We start from the raw sequence: 14,758 nt of genomic DNA, 5'->3' as shown, positions 1-14,758 counted from the left end.
CTCCCCCCTACCGTTTATTATCCTTTCTAAACCTTGATTTAGCAAAACCAAGATCAAAATAGCCACCAAAATGCTCCACAAGTACTGTTCCTCCATTTCATTGTTTATGTACTTTGTTTTGGTTGGCTTGGCTACCACCTTGCTTATGGTGCAAGGCCAAGTTACTACGCGTGTCGGGTTCTATTCACGTACATGTCCAAGGGCAGAGTTGATTGTCAAGCAGACAGTCGAAGCTCATTTTAACTCCAATCCTTCCATTGCTCCTGGGTTACTAAGGATGCACTTTCATGACTGCTTTGTCCAGGGTTGTGATGCATCCGTCCTCCTTAACGGCGCAAACACTGAGAAAACCGCCGGACCTAACCGAGGTTTAAGAGGTTGGGAAGTCATCGACGATGCAAAGACTAAGCTTGAAACTGCGTGCCCCGGGGTGGTTTCCTGTGCAGATATTCTCGCCCTTGCTGCCCGGGATTCTGTGGTTCTCGTAAGTAAATATATACATGCATGCTTATATATCTAGTTAATTAATTAATACCCTAATTTTTATTAATAACCATGCGCTAATGAAATATTTTGACTTGTGGCAGACCAAAGGATTCAGTTGGAATGTGCCTACTGGAAGAAGAGATGGAAAGGTTTCACTGGCATCTGAGACTTCAAATTTGCCTGGCTTTACAGACTCCGTTGATGTGCAAAAGGCCAAATTCCAAGCATTGGGTCTCAACACTCAAGATCTTGTCACGCTTGTTGGTAAGCATGCACTAATTCATTACTAATTAATAGAATCAAGGATATCATGCATTGGTGGTTTTGTATTTCCATGTCCAACTAACTTTCTTTATTTGTTTGTCACCAGGTGGACACACCATTGGCACTTCAGCTTGCCAATTCTTTAGGTACAGATTGTACAACTTCACTACAACTGGAAATGGCGCTGACCCAACCATCAACCCTCTCTTCCTTTCTCAACTGCAATCACTTTGCCCTCAAAATGGTGACGCTTCCAGGCGTGCTGATCTAGACGTGGGCAGCGCAAATCAGTTTGATGCAACTTTCTTTAGAAATTTGCAGAATAGTCGCGGGATACTGGAGTCGGATCAGAAGTTATGGACCGATGCCTCCACTAAAAGTTTTGTGCAACGCTTTTTGGGTGTTAGAGGATTACAAGCATTGAATTTCAACCTAGAGTTTGGAAGGTCCATGGTGAAGATGAGTAATATAGGCACAAAGTCTGCCACAAATGGTGAAATTCGCCGCATTTGTTCTGCAATTAACTGACCATGGAGATTTATTAACTTATTAATTGAGATTTATTTATTTGTTGGCACAATTAAGCCACTTTCCATTTGTCTTCTGTGTTTCAAAGGGAAAACTACTTTGAGCTCATTCTTTTGTGCAAGTTAATTTTTGTCTAATTAAAAGCCATATATTCCCAATTATGAGACTTTCATATATCTTCTTGGTTTTTTTATGTGTATGTAAATCCCAAAATAAAATAAAGATGAAAAGATGAAAAGTCATTTTTACAAATAAATATAAAATTCCCAAAAGGCGCGAATGTAAAAGTAAATAAATAAATAAAATCCTTGCAGTATAGCTAGTTGGTTAAAAATTTAACAAAGTTGAGATATGCAAATCCTAGTAAGTAAGCAAATCAAAGAATAAAGCACTAAGGCATCAAATTCTCCTACCACTAATAATTTTTTTATATAACAATTACGTATTTATAGGAGTAACAAATATTCAAGAAGTGAAGCATTTACCCCTCGAGGTCATGTGCTCATATTCCCCTCTCTCAATATCGCTTATATCAGAAAATTTAGCATTCAAACACAAAATAAAATATTTGTAGTAAATATTCTTCTTTACTTAAAAAGTACAATCCATCTATGGAACAAAAACAATGAAAATACATATATTTGCATGCTAGAATAACAAACCAAGCATATACCAACATACCACAAGTAATTATTATTTTGTTATTTTTAATAAGTCGTAATGGTGTTAAAGTAATTTAAACATAATATACGGGGGAGAGGGGGACATAACTTATAACAACATATTATCCACAATTTCTTGTTACCAACCTAATTAATTAGAATATATTATTATCCAAGAAAATCCTAATCATTTCCTGGTGACCCCACTTTATCTTATATGACGGACGGTGATTAAAGAAATAATTAGGTGCTGAGCTGAGTGCTGACCAAAAGAAAGAAAAGTAATCAGTGGTTGACAACGACCAGCTCAAAAAGGCTCCCAGTTGACTAAGAACATATATTTATTTATTTTATTTTTGCATGGCTGACAAAAGACCACGTGATTATAAAAAAAATATATGCATGCAAATCGACAGGAAAATAATGTTAAAGCGAAAAGTAATATATACCAGATGAATTGAATTTTGATTTTCTCCTCTTCTGGCTGGCTGGCCCATTTTCATGGCCGTCTTTGTTTACCGTCTGATGATGAATATCAGATCTCTCCGCGTTTAAATGATTGACCAGCCAGCTCTATAAATATACCTGGAGTGGAGACTCTTTCGATTCTCATACTCTCTTCTCTTACTCTATTTACCTATATCTTCAATCTTCACTCTTCAATCTTGATCATGCTAAAAATATAAATATGGGTTTTGAATATATTAGGTTCTATTTTTATTCTTCTCCATAAGGAGGTATATATAATAGTTTACATGAGTGCTTTACAAGGAATTAGATATAGTAAAGGATTAGGAAAGTATCTCCTAATTATCCAATGATTTGACAACTATATAACAATAGGAAAGTAAATCCCTTAATTAATCAAGGAAATAAATCTCATTGATTAATTATGAGACTCACTTCAACACTCCTCCTCAAGTTGGTGCATATACATCAAAAATGCCCAACTTGGTAAGTGAGTCATAAAATACTCTGCCACAAACAGCTTTGGTTAAGATATCTGCCGGTTGATGTTTTGATTTATGAATGGTAGGCGGATGATTTTCTTCTCAATTTTTTCTTTGATAAAATGTCTATCTGTAATGGACCCAGCCCAATCAGCATATGTATATCCGAAAATTTCAAGATCTTCATGTTTTGAGAACATTAAAACCTTTCCAAGGGCTAACTTTAAATATCTTAAGATTCGATCAACAACATTCATATGAGAAACACTGGGTGAATGCATAAACTGACTAACCACACTCATAGCATATGCACTATCTGGTCTTGTGTGTACTAGGTATATCAACCTTCCAACAAGGCGTTTGATACTATTCCTTATTGGTTGGTTCTTGGTCCATGTCTTCACACAACTCGTGATTCATCTCAATGGGTGTGTCAGCCAGCACACTAAATGACTTCCTCAGCAGGTGATTGGTGTGGTACTGGAGCTGAAGCGGGCAAAATCTCATAAGATGGTTCAATTTCCTCCTCCTGATTTTGACAGCGTGGAGAAAACTGATCGTTTTTCTCTAGTGACCGGTCGCTGGATTTTGGCGACCGGTCGGTTTGAAACAGCTTCTCTGACTACCAGTCGCTTTCCACTGGCGACTGGTAGTTTTGAAGCAGATTCTCCGTGTTTGAAGAACTAAGGGGGGGCCGGTCGCTTTCCACTGGCGACCGACCGTGTGATTTAGGAATTTGATGTAGGAATTGGATTTGAATATGAGAAAGTGGATTCGGTGGTTTTAGAAACGATATCCATGGCAGCGGAAGGATTGAAGAATAAGATAAAAAAGATGTGTTTAGGGTTTCAGGATAAGAGAATATGAGGATGTGGGTATGAAGATCTGAATTTGACTTCGAAAATAAGAGGAAGACGATATGAGGAATTCGATTTAGGGTTTGTGTTTCAAGAAAATTCGATACGAGGATTTAGATCTGGAAATATGAGGAATACGAGATGAGGAATTTGATTCAGGGTTTGTGTTTCAAGAAAATTCGATACGAGGATTTAGATTTGAGGGATTTGGATTTGGGAAAAAATATGAGAAATTTGATATGATGAGTTTAAAGAACACAGAAACCCTGTGAACACGGCTAAGGACACAGAAACCCTGTGAACACGGCTTAAGAACATAGAAACTTCTCTTCAATATTCTTCTCCCACTGAAGAGAAGGATATGTCGGAGTCAAGAAAGAGACAAAATCTCCATGAGAAAGATAAACATATCCTTTTTCACTCCCCCTCTCCCCCTTGAAGAGGAGGGGAGGAGAAATTTTGATATGAGAATTTAGAGACAACCGAGGATCGATTGCTCTGATACCATGCTAAAAATATGAATATGGGTTTTGAATATGTTAGGTTCTACTTTTATTCTTCTTCATAAGGAGGTATATATATATAGTTTACATGAGTGCTTTACAAGGAATTAGACATAGTAAAGGATTAGGAAAGTATCTCCTAATTATACAATGATTTGACAACTATATAAAAATAGGAAAGTAAATCCCTTAATTAATAAAGGAAATAAATCTCCTTGATTAATTAAGAGACTCACTTCAACATTTTGTGAAATATTGTCACAACCTTCAATGGAGATTAGTAAGTTCTTTGTAAACCATACATGAACTATCTACTGTATTTTTCGGTGCTGATTGACCGGAAATTCATAGTTGGTTTTAGATTTTCTGGTTGGCAGATGGTAACCTTGGGTTTAGTTTGGACCCTCTTATTCTGGAAAATAACTGGAATAAATTATTATATTCGCTGTTGGTGTTAGTTTAAATCATGTGCAATGCATGTTAATTTGGACCATCGGTGCCATGTAATCTTACGGCCCTGTCGCCTATCCATGCTTGCAAGGGGTCTTATTTCTTTTTTTGTTTTGTTTTTTGTTTTAAGAAAATGAAACGTTTCCGAATTGCAGTGGAGAATGCTCAATGTATCAATGTATTAGGAAAACAAAAATTTGGGGACCCTGTGATCGCACCTTTGGCTATAAGAAGTATATAGTCATGACTTTATCTCTCTCATAGCGCGACTAGTCTAGTTACTTCGAGAGATAAACATAGTTATATTTATGTCATTAATTTTTGAAAGTTGTGTCAAAGTTTCAATCTCTCCCTTTCCCATTCTCTCTTCCCTCTCTTCCCACCAAAAAAAAACAACAAAAAAACCAACAGAGTTTCAAATTCTAAAATCAAAGCAAAATCCTAACTACTTATATTGGCTTGCTATTAGCACCATAGAATTTCATTTATCTCATTCTTCAAAGCAAATTCTTCCTGTCTACGTTCTCAAATGGCAGGCCTCATCCCTGAACTGGACCTCGATCAAGCTTCAAAGACCAAGAATTCGAAGGACCCACCTGACCCTGTTGATCCCAGAGACTTGACGTTTGCATATTCGTTCTTGGATTTTGAGTCTGGTTTAAGGATATACCAAACCCTGATATGGCAGAAACAGGGGAGGTCAAGGTTGAGGTGGTTGAAGAAGAGTCTATTGGAGAGGCAAATGGCGGTGAAGGGCAAAGGCAAATTCTTAATGCGTATGAGTATGACCCAATTGGTTGTGGGTCTGAATAGACGGCTTATGGGTCTGTGCCAATTGGTGATCAGTTCATAATTGTATATCATTTTGTACCCCTCTAGCTTATGATTTGGTTATGTTATAGAGTTAAACTTGTGCTTTTAATCCCTTTTCTGTTTATCATTCAGTTCATTGGGCCTTAGGTAGCAATGGTGGCTTTGGATAAGAAAAGATGCAAAATGGTGCAAAAACGAGCAGACTGAGTTAGCAATTTGTTTCGGCCTTAACTTCCTCCTCCCAACTTGTATTGGCCCAATTAATATGTGGTTGGAAAGAAGAGATTCTGAACTGCAAGATGGATTGCTAAAACATATCAATTGATGAAGTCAAGCCCAATCCATGAGCCCATCAAAATGCACACCATACATTCCAGTCTATTTTCGGCAGTCAACTTGCAAGGCCCAAAACGTACAATTTTGTTGCTCATATGAGAATACATTCTTCATACAAGTTGTTCCAATGGGTGTCTATTATGACATATCCAAATTTGAGTCTTATTGGATACATATTGAAACCTCAGGCCTTCCTACACCAAGCCTGGTTCAGAAGAATCTTTTATTTCCAGCAACCAAAAGAAACCCACATGGGTTGGCAGCAAAAGGCAGCCACAATTGAACACATTTGAAATCCCATGTGAAGAAAGCTTGAGGTGCAGCAAAAGAAGTATGGGATGGAGTTGATTCCAACCACACTAACATAGACAAGATGAAGTGGGAGTTATGGGTTGTATTAAAAGAGGAATGGTGGTGTTGGATTTCATCATGATGTTCCTCCCTCTTAGCCCTATAAATAGAGAAGTCTTCAAGCTACAAAATGCACTTCAGCCATCTTCCACACTTCCATCATTCCATCAACACATCTAGAAATCATCCTCATACATTCCCACAACCCCAAACACTCCAGCAATCAACCCAATACTCTAAACTGCCCAAAATCACCAAAACAGCTCCAGAAAACCTCCCTTCCATTTCCCTATGAATTTCCTCTTTCTCAACCATCACCACTCACCCAAACTCATCCCAAATCACCTACTAGCTGTCATACATCATTCTAGACGTGGGGAAGCTCTTGGAGAAGCATTAGACGTGGAGAAGCACTTGAAGAAGTCTTGGACACCACAAGAACTTTAGAAAAGGGGTTTTTCTACTCTTATTGCATTTCTTATGTTTTCTCATTTCTATCTAAGTTTCTTTTCCATTATGAGCAGCTAGTTTCATAACTAGGGCTTCGATGTAACCTAACATGAATATTCTGGGTTTATAAGTTTCAAGTTTGGAGGTTCAAGTTGGATTCATGATTCATATTCTTATTCATTATGCTTATCAGTTAATATGCTTGTTTGAATGATTGATCACCATTAGAACTTGTATGTTAGCTATCTTGGTTTGAATTAAGAGTAGACATCATGCTTTAATTCGAATTGAACTGTGAATAGGAAGAGTATGTATGGACATTCTACAACAGGGATTAGATACATGCTTGGTTGTTTAAAATGTTCTTTTATGCTTAATGGGTTCCTAATGCTTAATTTTAGGTTAGACAACAAATGATCAAATTAGGGAATTAGGAACACAAGGTTAGAACCAGACACCATGGCCTAATCATACTTTAGCTAGAATCAATCTTTGCATATGAATTAGACTTGTTACTTGACTCCTTATAACCCAGAATTGAATTGTTATGGTGATTCGAATGCCCTAGTCTCCAAATCTGTTTTCCATCTCTTAAAACCACTCTTTGTTACATTTGTTTACTTGTTTTTGTTTGCAATTTCATTTTGCTTATTTTTTTCAACAATCACAACCACTCTTGCTTTAAATTCTGTTTTAGACATAACCTCCTGCTTTCTTGAATTTGGTAATCTAAGTACATAACTAGTTTTAACTTCTCAGTCTTCGTGGGTACGACCTCGTACTTGTCTTGCTATACTACTAATTGCCCCGTACAATTGCGAGTTAACATAATATTAACAACAATTGGTTGTGTGGAGGACTCTGAAATATCAGATAATTTGAGTTGAAGTCCAAGATTGAGGATGAGAACGGTGCAAGAAAGAATGCAATCCTATACGATGGGTCTGTGCCTTCTCTTTATATCTTCACCCCCAAGTAATTCTGGATTTCTTGGGAACAACTAGGACAAGACACCCACTTGCTATCCGAAATGGGGTATATGATTCCCCCGTCCAAAAGCTTTCTTAACGACTTCTTTCATCACCGGATTCAGCCTCCTTTGGGCTTCCCTTGTAGGTTTCGATTCTCCTCCCAAAAGGATCCTATGCATGCACTTTGTAGGGCTTATTCCTTTGATGTCTACAATGGTCCAACCTATGGCAGTCTTGTGCTCACTTAGAACTCGAATTAGTCTTTGTAGGGCTTATTCATCTTCCTTGAATACACGATCTCTAAATTCATCCAATCGCAGTAGCACAAGCAAAAGACACGAACAACTTAAGACTTCTGCTCTTTCTCATAAACTGTTTCAACTCTCTCTTTATTATGAGATTAGGGTTAGAGAACGTTTCTGACGAGAACAGGGTCTTAAGCTTATAAAGGGCTAGGTCAAGTTGTCTCTACTCATCACCGAGGGCCGACTTGACTAACACTCTAAGCCCATCAAGAAACGGTTCACGCAAAAGGAAATAAATAGGAACCCTTTAATTGGCTTCAAGACTTTCCTTATTTCCCAAAGTCTTGGGCCCCAAGGAATAACCTAATTTAAACTCCTATCAAACCTGATATAACTTAGTATCTAGTGCACCGATCTAAATAGGAATATAACATTCAAGCACTACAACACTAAGTTTCTGTATTTCAAGTTTAATAATCTTTATTGGCCATGAGTTTAAAACAGTTAAGTCCTTCCCTTCAAGATCTAGTGAAAAGCGATTATACAAAACGAACTATAGGCAAGCACTTCTCTCCTTTATTAAAACCAGGCCATCTATAATCACATAATGCAATCTCAAAACACATGAAGCACCTACAAACGTGAACCTTAACATGTACTTATCCGCAATGTGAATCTTTATGCTTTTCAGTACAAACACCCCTTTACGACTTAGCAAGAGTCAATTCGCAATGTTATTAAAACAATAGTATCTCAAAAGAGACCATAAACTCACTGACATAAATCAAATGCATATTAAGTTTAAACAGCTAATAGTCAAAATGGTAGAAATTATTTAATAATAAAAACTGTCAACCAGATTAACATCCTTAAATGCAAATCCCTTGATGGGTATATTTTATATTATATATTTAACCCCGTTCTTGATACATTTTGGTTCATATTTTGGAAGAAATTTGATACTTTGAATTATATTCTCAATATAGGACTTTCGACTTTCTCTGGAGCAAAACATAATCAAATGGATGAATTTTGGAGTAATTCGACGTTTGTGAGTCACTTGGCTTGATCGTATCAAAATTTCAGACTTTTCCACCAAGCGGTTATTTTCTGGCGATAAAATAAAGGAGCAGTGTGCAGTGCTGGAAAGTGACGTTTTGGGCTTTTATGGCGTTTTCGGAGCCCGAGATGACCTCTGATGGATTCGTGGCCTTCTGGAGAAGTGTTCAGAACGTTTTTATCAATAAAACAAGCTGTATTGGACCGGATTTGGAGGAGATTTGAGCCCAAAACGTGGCTGGGCAGATTATGGACAGATTCTCCTAGTCCAATTTGGATTTTATGTCATGTCATTATTTTATTTTATTTAGTTTCCTTGTGGGGATAGAAAAGCTGGTTGTGGGCAGCTTGTTTGTGGGATTATTTAAGTTCTATTTCACAGAATTTTTAGGCCTTCTTCTCTTTTGGCTTTTGAACGCGACTTTGCTAGGGTTTTTGAAGAACTTCTACTTCAAGGTGTTTTTATTCTTATTCATTCGAATGATATTTTCTTTGGTTTTAATTATGAACATGCGTAACTAACTTTCTTTTGCTAGGGTGAGGCCACGAGCCTTAGCAAGAATATGTAGTTTCTATCCAATTTGCTTATGATTATATGCATGCAGGTGTTCGAATGATTCATCACTGGGTTAAACTATCTAAGTGTCTTGATGCTTGATCACCATTAGGATGTTTAGAAAAGTAATTTGACGCAGTTTTGGTCGAAGGTCGGTCCCTGAAATTGATGAAGGCTTCTCGTGATTAATATGTGCAAGTTCACTTAGGATGAATACCACGTCTTAAGGGTTGCATGGTTTTTCAAAAGGTTTCACAGAACTTAATGAGTCATGTATGTTTAGATTTGATCTGAATACCACAGACGGATTGCATGTGTGATATACGCTCTATGTTGGGGGTCCAAGTAGGCATATATTAGGAATACCTAACCTTCGAAATATGCATGTATAGGTCATAAGTAATTGGGACAACTATATAGAATTGTTAAGGTGTCGGCGAATCCCTAGTGCTTTCTTAATCTAATTTCTAAAAATACAACTGTTTCTCTTGCTCTTCGCTTTAATTTTGCATATTGCCTTATTTCTATTAGTTAAATTCGTTTTAATTTAAGGTCTTCAAATCAAACATCTCAATTTTCTCTTTTACAATAATTAATTAGGATTTGGTTTGCGACGAGTTATTTAATAATCCCTGAGGAGAACGACCTTGCGAGAATCATTTATACTGCAACAACCTTGTCATTCTTGCAAGTTTTATAGGAGTTTTAACCCTATTTGCGCAGGTACTAAAAAGCCTATCATCCCTCAATCTAGAAAAACAGGAAAATAAAACGTACTAGACTGGATGCATATCTCATAAACGAAGTGGAAAAAGAATAATTCACGACGTTATTTGAAATCCAGAGGTAAATTTGTCGACGTAAGAGATATTTGGACGTCGTTCTTTTACAAAAACAACGTTATATGGGAATATCCGCGTCTTTTTTTTATTCTTATGTCGTTAGAAGTATTTTACACGGCGATTGGCTGACAAACTTTGCCGTCTCAAATAGATTAGACGACTATCATTTTGGTAAAGACGACGTATAAATATGATGACGACGTTGTCCATCAAACACAACATCGTCTGTAGAAATAAATGTGTCGTAAGTAATGACCCCAACATATTTTCCACATCGTTTATTTTCAGATCATGTCGTTAAAATAATTTTATACGGCGATCGACTAACAATTTGTGCCGTGTAAAATATATTAGACGACGATCATGTTTTTAAAGATGACGTATAAATTCTGAAACACGGTTGTCTTTTATTTGTGGACGACGTTGTTCATTAAATACAACGTCGTCTATAGAAATACATGTGTCGTAAGTAATGACCCTAATCGGTATTTCCACGTCAATATTAATGGAAAAAACGAAGTGGATAATTTATTTCACGATGGTTATATAAATAGTGGTGACGTAGGATGAATTAATAACATCGTCTTCTATTTATTTAAAGACGTCATAATTGTATTTCACGTTTCTTGTTTGATCATGTGTCGTGAAAGGTATATGTAACGGCCATGCGTCTCTTGCGGCCATGTTCTGTTAAAATATGTCATGTGTTGCGTTGTAAACAACATTTGTTTGTTAAAATTGGTCGTCTATTCTTATCCTTGACAATTTTTTTGGCTCATTTTTCAATACACAGACGTCGGTTGTTATTTGTTAATGACGTTGTTTGTTTTAACAACGATGAGGATTTACCGTCGTGGTTTTCTTTTGGAAAAGATGTCGGTCGATTTCACGACGGTTTGAAAACCAGATACACGACGGTGAATTCCCGTCGAATTTCATCCATGTGTAGGGGCTTTTTTTCTTCCGGCAGCTACTACGGGCCTGGGCTGCCGTAAATAGCAAAATGGATGAAATTGCCCCTTGAGTCTGAGTTCAGAGATCAGGCCCCAAAATGCTTCGAAAGGGTTGTAAAGCCTTAGGAAACACCTTGGTTACCTTCACCAACGAAAAGAATGGCTGCTTACAGATAAATTCTTGGCTTAGCATGAGAAGCTTGTGGCATGGGAGCAAAATCGACATGAGTTTAGCACCGAAGAGAAAATTGAGTGTTCTTGGGAGAAAAAGGGGTATTAAGGTAGGAGATGGAGAGTTTTCAAAGAGGTTTGGCTAAGAAAGGAGGGAAGGAAAGGAAAAGATGGCTTGGGCGCTATTTCCGACAGCTCGACAGTGACTCTGTCAAATGTCAGAATAGCATGACAAAGGGGAAAGCTGAGGGAGGAGATGAACTAAGCACGAAAATTGCTGGGTTTTGCATGCAAGAGAGGAAGCTTGCTCTCTGGTTGTGTGTTGTCATGATGGGTAGGAAATGCCCCTTTTTATAGGCGCTGGAAACTACCATTTTTCAAGAAACCCTAATGGCTTCTATCCAATTTGGCCAAGTTTTTCCCTTCCTTTCTCCCCTCATCCCTTCAATCATCCTATTTTGGTGAAATCCACTCTACCCAATCCCATAAAATCAGGGATTTTTGGGAGCTCAAGACCCTTTCCCGCAGCTACCTCAAAACTCTCATTTTCAGCCATCTCCTTCCTTTCCTTTCTTCCTTTTTTTTATGGCCAGGTCTGATGGGGGAAAGAAATGGGTATGTACACTGGTTTGAAGGGTGTTTTGCTCAAGTATCCTTTGGTTTTTGGATGGCTTGTGTTGGGATTTGTCTTTGGCCATGTGCTGGAGGCTCCCAGCAGTCCACTCACATGGGTAGCTTTGGTTTTCTCGTTGTTTTTGTTTCCAGCTAAGTGCTGGAGAGATGGCAGATATTTTCCTTGGTTACTTGGGCCTCTCTAAGGTGATGGGTTAGTTTGTCAAAATAAATGGGCTAACCTCAATAAGTGTTGGCCTATTCTTTGTTGAGGTGTTGGGCTAATTTGGTTAAGCTAATGGGCTACTTCGGTTGGGCTTTTTGGTTGGGATATTTTCTTTGTGTGCTCACCCACATGTTTGGGCCTAAGAAATGGGCCTGAGTTCCGAGGCTCCCAAGCAACCCCGGGACTTCCATTTCTTGGCCCATCAATGGGCCTCATGTCAACTTATTACCATCCATACCACAACCCACTCAAGCAAGCCCCAGGCATCTTGCGTGGCTTGGGCCCACTTAAGCTTGTAGCATGGCGTGTTGCTTATTTGCTTGGCGTGGCATGTGTGCAAGCGCATATGACGAACTTTCGCATGCCCAAATCAGGTTTCCTCTCGATAAGGTATTGCATTGGGCCAAGAATTTATTTGGGCCGAACCGTGAATTTTTTGGGCCTCAACACCATGTCATTAAAGTCAATTAGTGGCAGCACTGACTCTTTACACAGGGAGTTCATTCTTTCTTTTGAAATATGGCCAAGCCTTTTTATGCCAAAGTTTTGATGATGTCTGATTCTTTTGTTTTGTATTTGCAATGTTCATAACCATTTGAGGTGGTCTGCAGTTCAATTGAAACATGTTTCCAACAAGAGTTCCATTTCCAACTAGTTCTTTATTATTGGAAATCGAAAAACCAAATTCATCAAATCTCAAAGTTAGTTTTGATTTAACAAGCCTAGCAACTGAGATAAGGTTCCTTGTCATAGAAGGAACATAGACTACATCTACCAAATCTAAAACAAAACCAGAATCTAATTGATCCTAGCTGCTCCAATGAACTCCACTTGAACTTTGACTCCATTGCCCACGAATACCTTCACCTCATTTTTGTTTGGGGCCTCTTGGTTATGAACCCCTTTGTTCTTTTGTTTCTCTAACCATCTCTTGTACCTCTTGCATTCCCTTTTCATGTGTCCAAATTTTCTACAAAAAAAACATTTCAATTGAGTTGGTTTTCCTTCTTTTGTTTTGGTACTGTCTTGGTCTTTCTTTTCTCCAAAAATTGTCTTTTTATCTTTGTTTTGCTTGCCACGATAGTCTTAAACCATGTTCACAACTTTTTGACCTCTCTCCATTATGATGTTGTGCTCTTCTTGAACACTAATGGTTATAAGATCATCCAATGTCCAACTTTCCTTCTGAGCCACATATGAACTCTTGAGAGTTTTGAACTCCTTTGGCAGTGAGTTCAAGGCAAAATGCACCATCATGTCCTCATCTATAGTCATGTTCAGTTCCTTCAGTTTGTGTGCAACGTCTACCATGTTCATTATGTGAGCTCTCACACAACCTCGCCCATCATACTTCATCTAAGTTAATTTGTTTAGCAAGGTACTTTTCTCTCCTTTTTCAAATTCTTTGAATTTTAGACCAATGGTAGCAATGAATTCTTTTGCACTTTTTGATCTTGGAATGCTACCTCTCATGGAAGGTGTCATGGTTCTCAGCATAATCAGTATAGCCATCGTGTTAGCCTTTTCCCATTTTTCATATCTCCTTTTGACATCTGTAGTAGCATTGGCAGCAAGTTCCTCAAGTGTGTCCCATTTTAGAGCTATGTCATAGTCCATTAGCCCTAATGAAATTTCCAACTCTTCTTTCCACTTCAGATAGTTTGATCCAGTCAAGATTTCGATGGAGTTGTAACTTGAAGCACTCACTGTAAGTTTAAAGAAAACATAAATAAACATCCCCAAAATCTTTAACTAAACATTATTGATTTGCACATGTGGGTTACAAGTCAAACATGTTCCATAGTACTCAGAACAACAGATCTGTATGAGCAATCTTGAAACAAGGAACATTTCCACGTCCGTGGACAGAGGAATGTTCATTGTTTGTTCATACAATCTGTTTTCCATACTGTTCCATTATAAATAGCCCTTCTTGCACAATTCACATCTGTGGACAGAGAATTGTACAAGAAAGGTTGAGTGTAATGCAATTTTGATCAAAAACTTCGAATGAAGAATCTCTTGTATACCAATTGAGTCGTTGTGGCTCACTCAATTGATCCAAAATCCTCCCCAAACATTGATCAGTAGTCTTTCAAGCATGATTTAAGCAGGAAGCTTTATGCTTATCTCATACCTTATCAAATAAGATATGCAACGTATAATAATTGAAATATGCATGCTATAGTGACTGGTGTTTTCTTTAAATTATATCATGATTGCAACATATGTATTAAAACCATATTTTTAGCCTTTTCATGCGAGCCTTTATTTGTTTTACTTATGATTAGGTTAAGAACATACAACCTAATGCTTTGATACCACATGTAAGTCTTAATAGGTTTATATGAACTAAACACATACCTTGATCAGACATGATGTTCACAGGAAATTTTCTTGTTATTCTACTGTAAAGAAGTCTTCTCTGCTATCCGGCTCTTTATCTCTCTCTAGATGGGGTGAGAATAATATT

General features: G+C 37.6%; 2 protein-coding genes across 2 annotated transcripts; one reads left to right on the top strand and one right to left on the bottom strand.

Moving 5' to 3' along the window:
- On the top strand, positions 1 to 1,364 carry LOC148294797 (peroxidase N1-like). Its single transcript, XM_088251469.1, has 3 exons — positions 1 to 484; positions 588 to 750; positions 857 to 1,364. Exons 1-3 carry the CDS (start codon positions 71 to 73, stop codon positions 1,276 to 1,278), a joined length of 999 nt encoding a protein of 332 aa, XP_088107595.1. The 5' UTR covers positions 1 to 70; the 3' UTR covers positions 1,279 to 1,364.
- Positions 1,365 to 13,641: 12,277 nt separating this feature from the next.
- LOC110751177 (uncharacterized) lies at positions 13,642 to 14,166 on the bottom strand. Its single transcript, XM_021951611.2, has 2 exons — positions 14,079 to 14,166; positions 13,642 to 13,991 (listed from the first exon to the last, which is right to left on the bottom strand). Exons 1-2 carry the CDS (start codon positions 14,164 to 14,166, stop codon positions 13,642 to 13,644), a joined length of 438 nt encoding a protein of 145 aa, XP_021807303.2.
- Positions 14,167 to 14,758: the final 592 nt, after the last annotated feature.

Source organism: Prunus avium, chromosome 4, assembly GCF_965620075.1.
Source record: "Prunus avium chromosome 4, drPruAviu1.hap1.1, whole genome shotgun sequence".
In the NCBI taxonomy this organism is placed as follows: domain Eukaryota; kingdom Viridiplantae; phylum Streptophyta; class Magnoliopsida; order Rosales; family Rosaceae; genus Prunus; species Prunus avium.
Note: the sequence above shows the minus strand (reverse complement) of the source record. Positions and strands in the feature narration are given on the sequence as shown.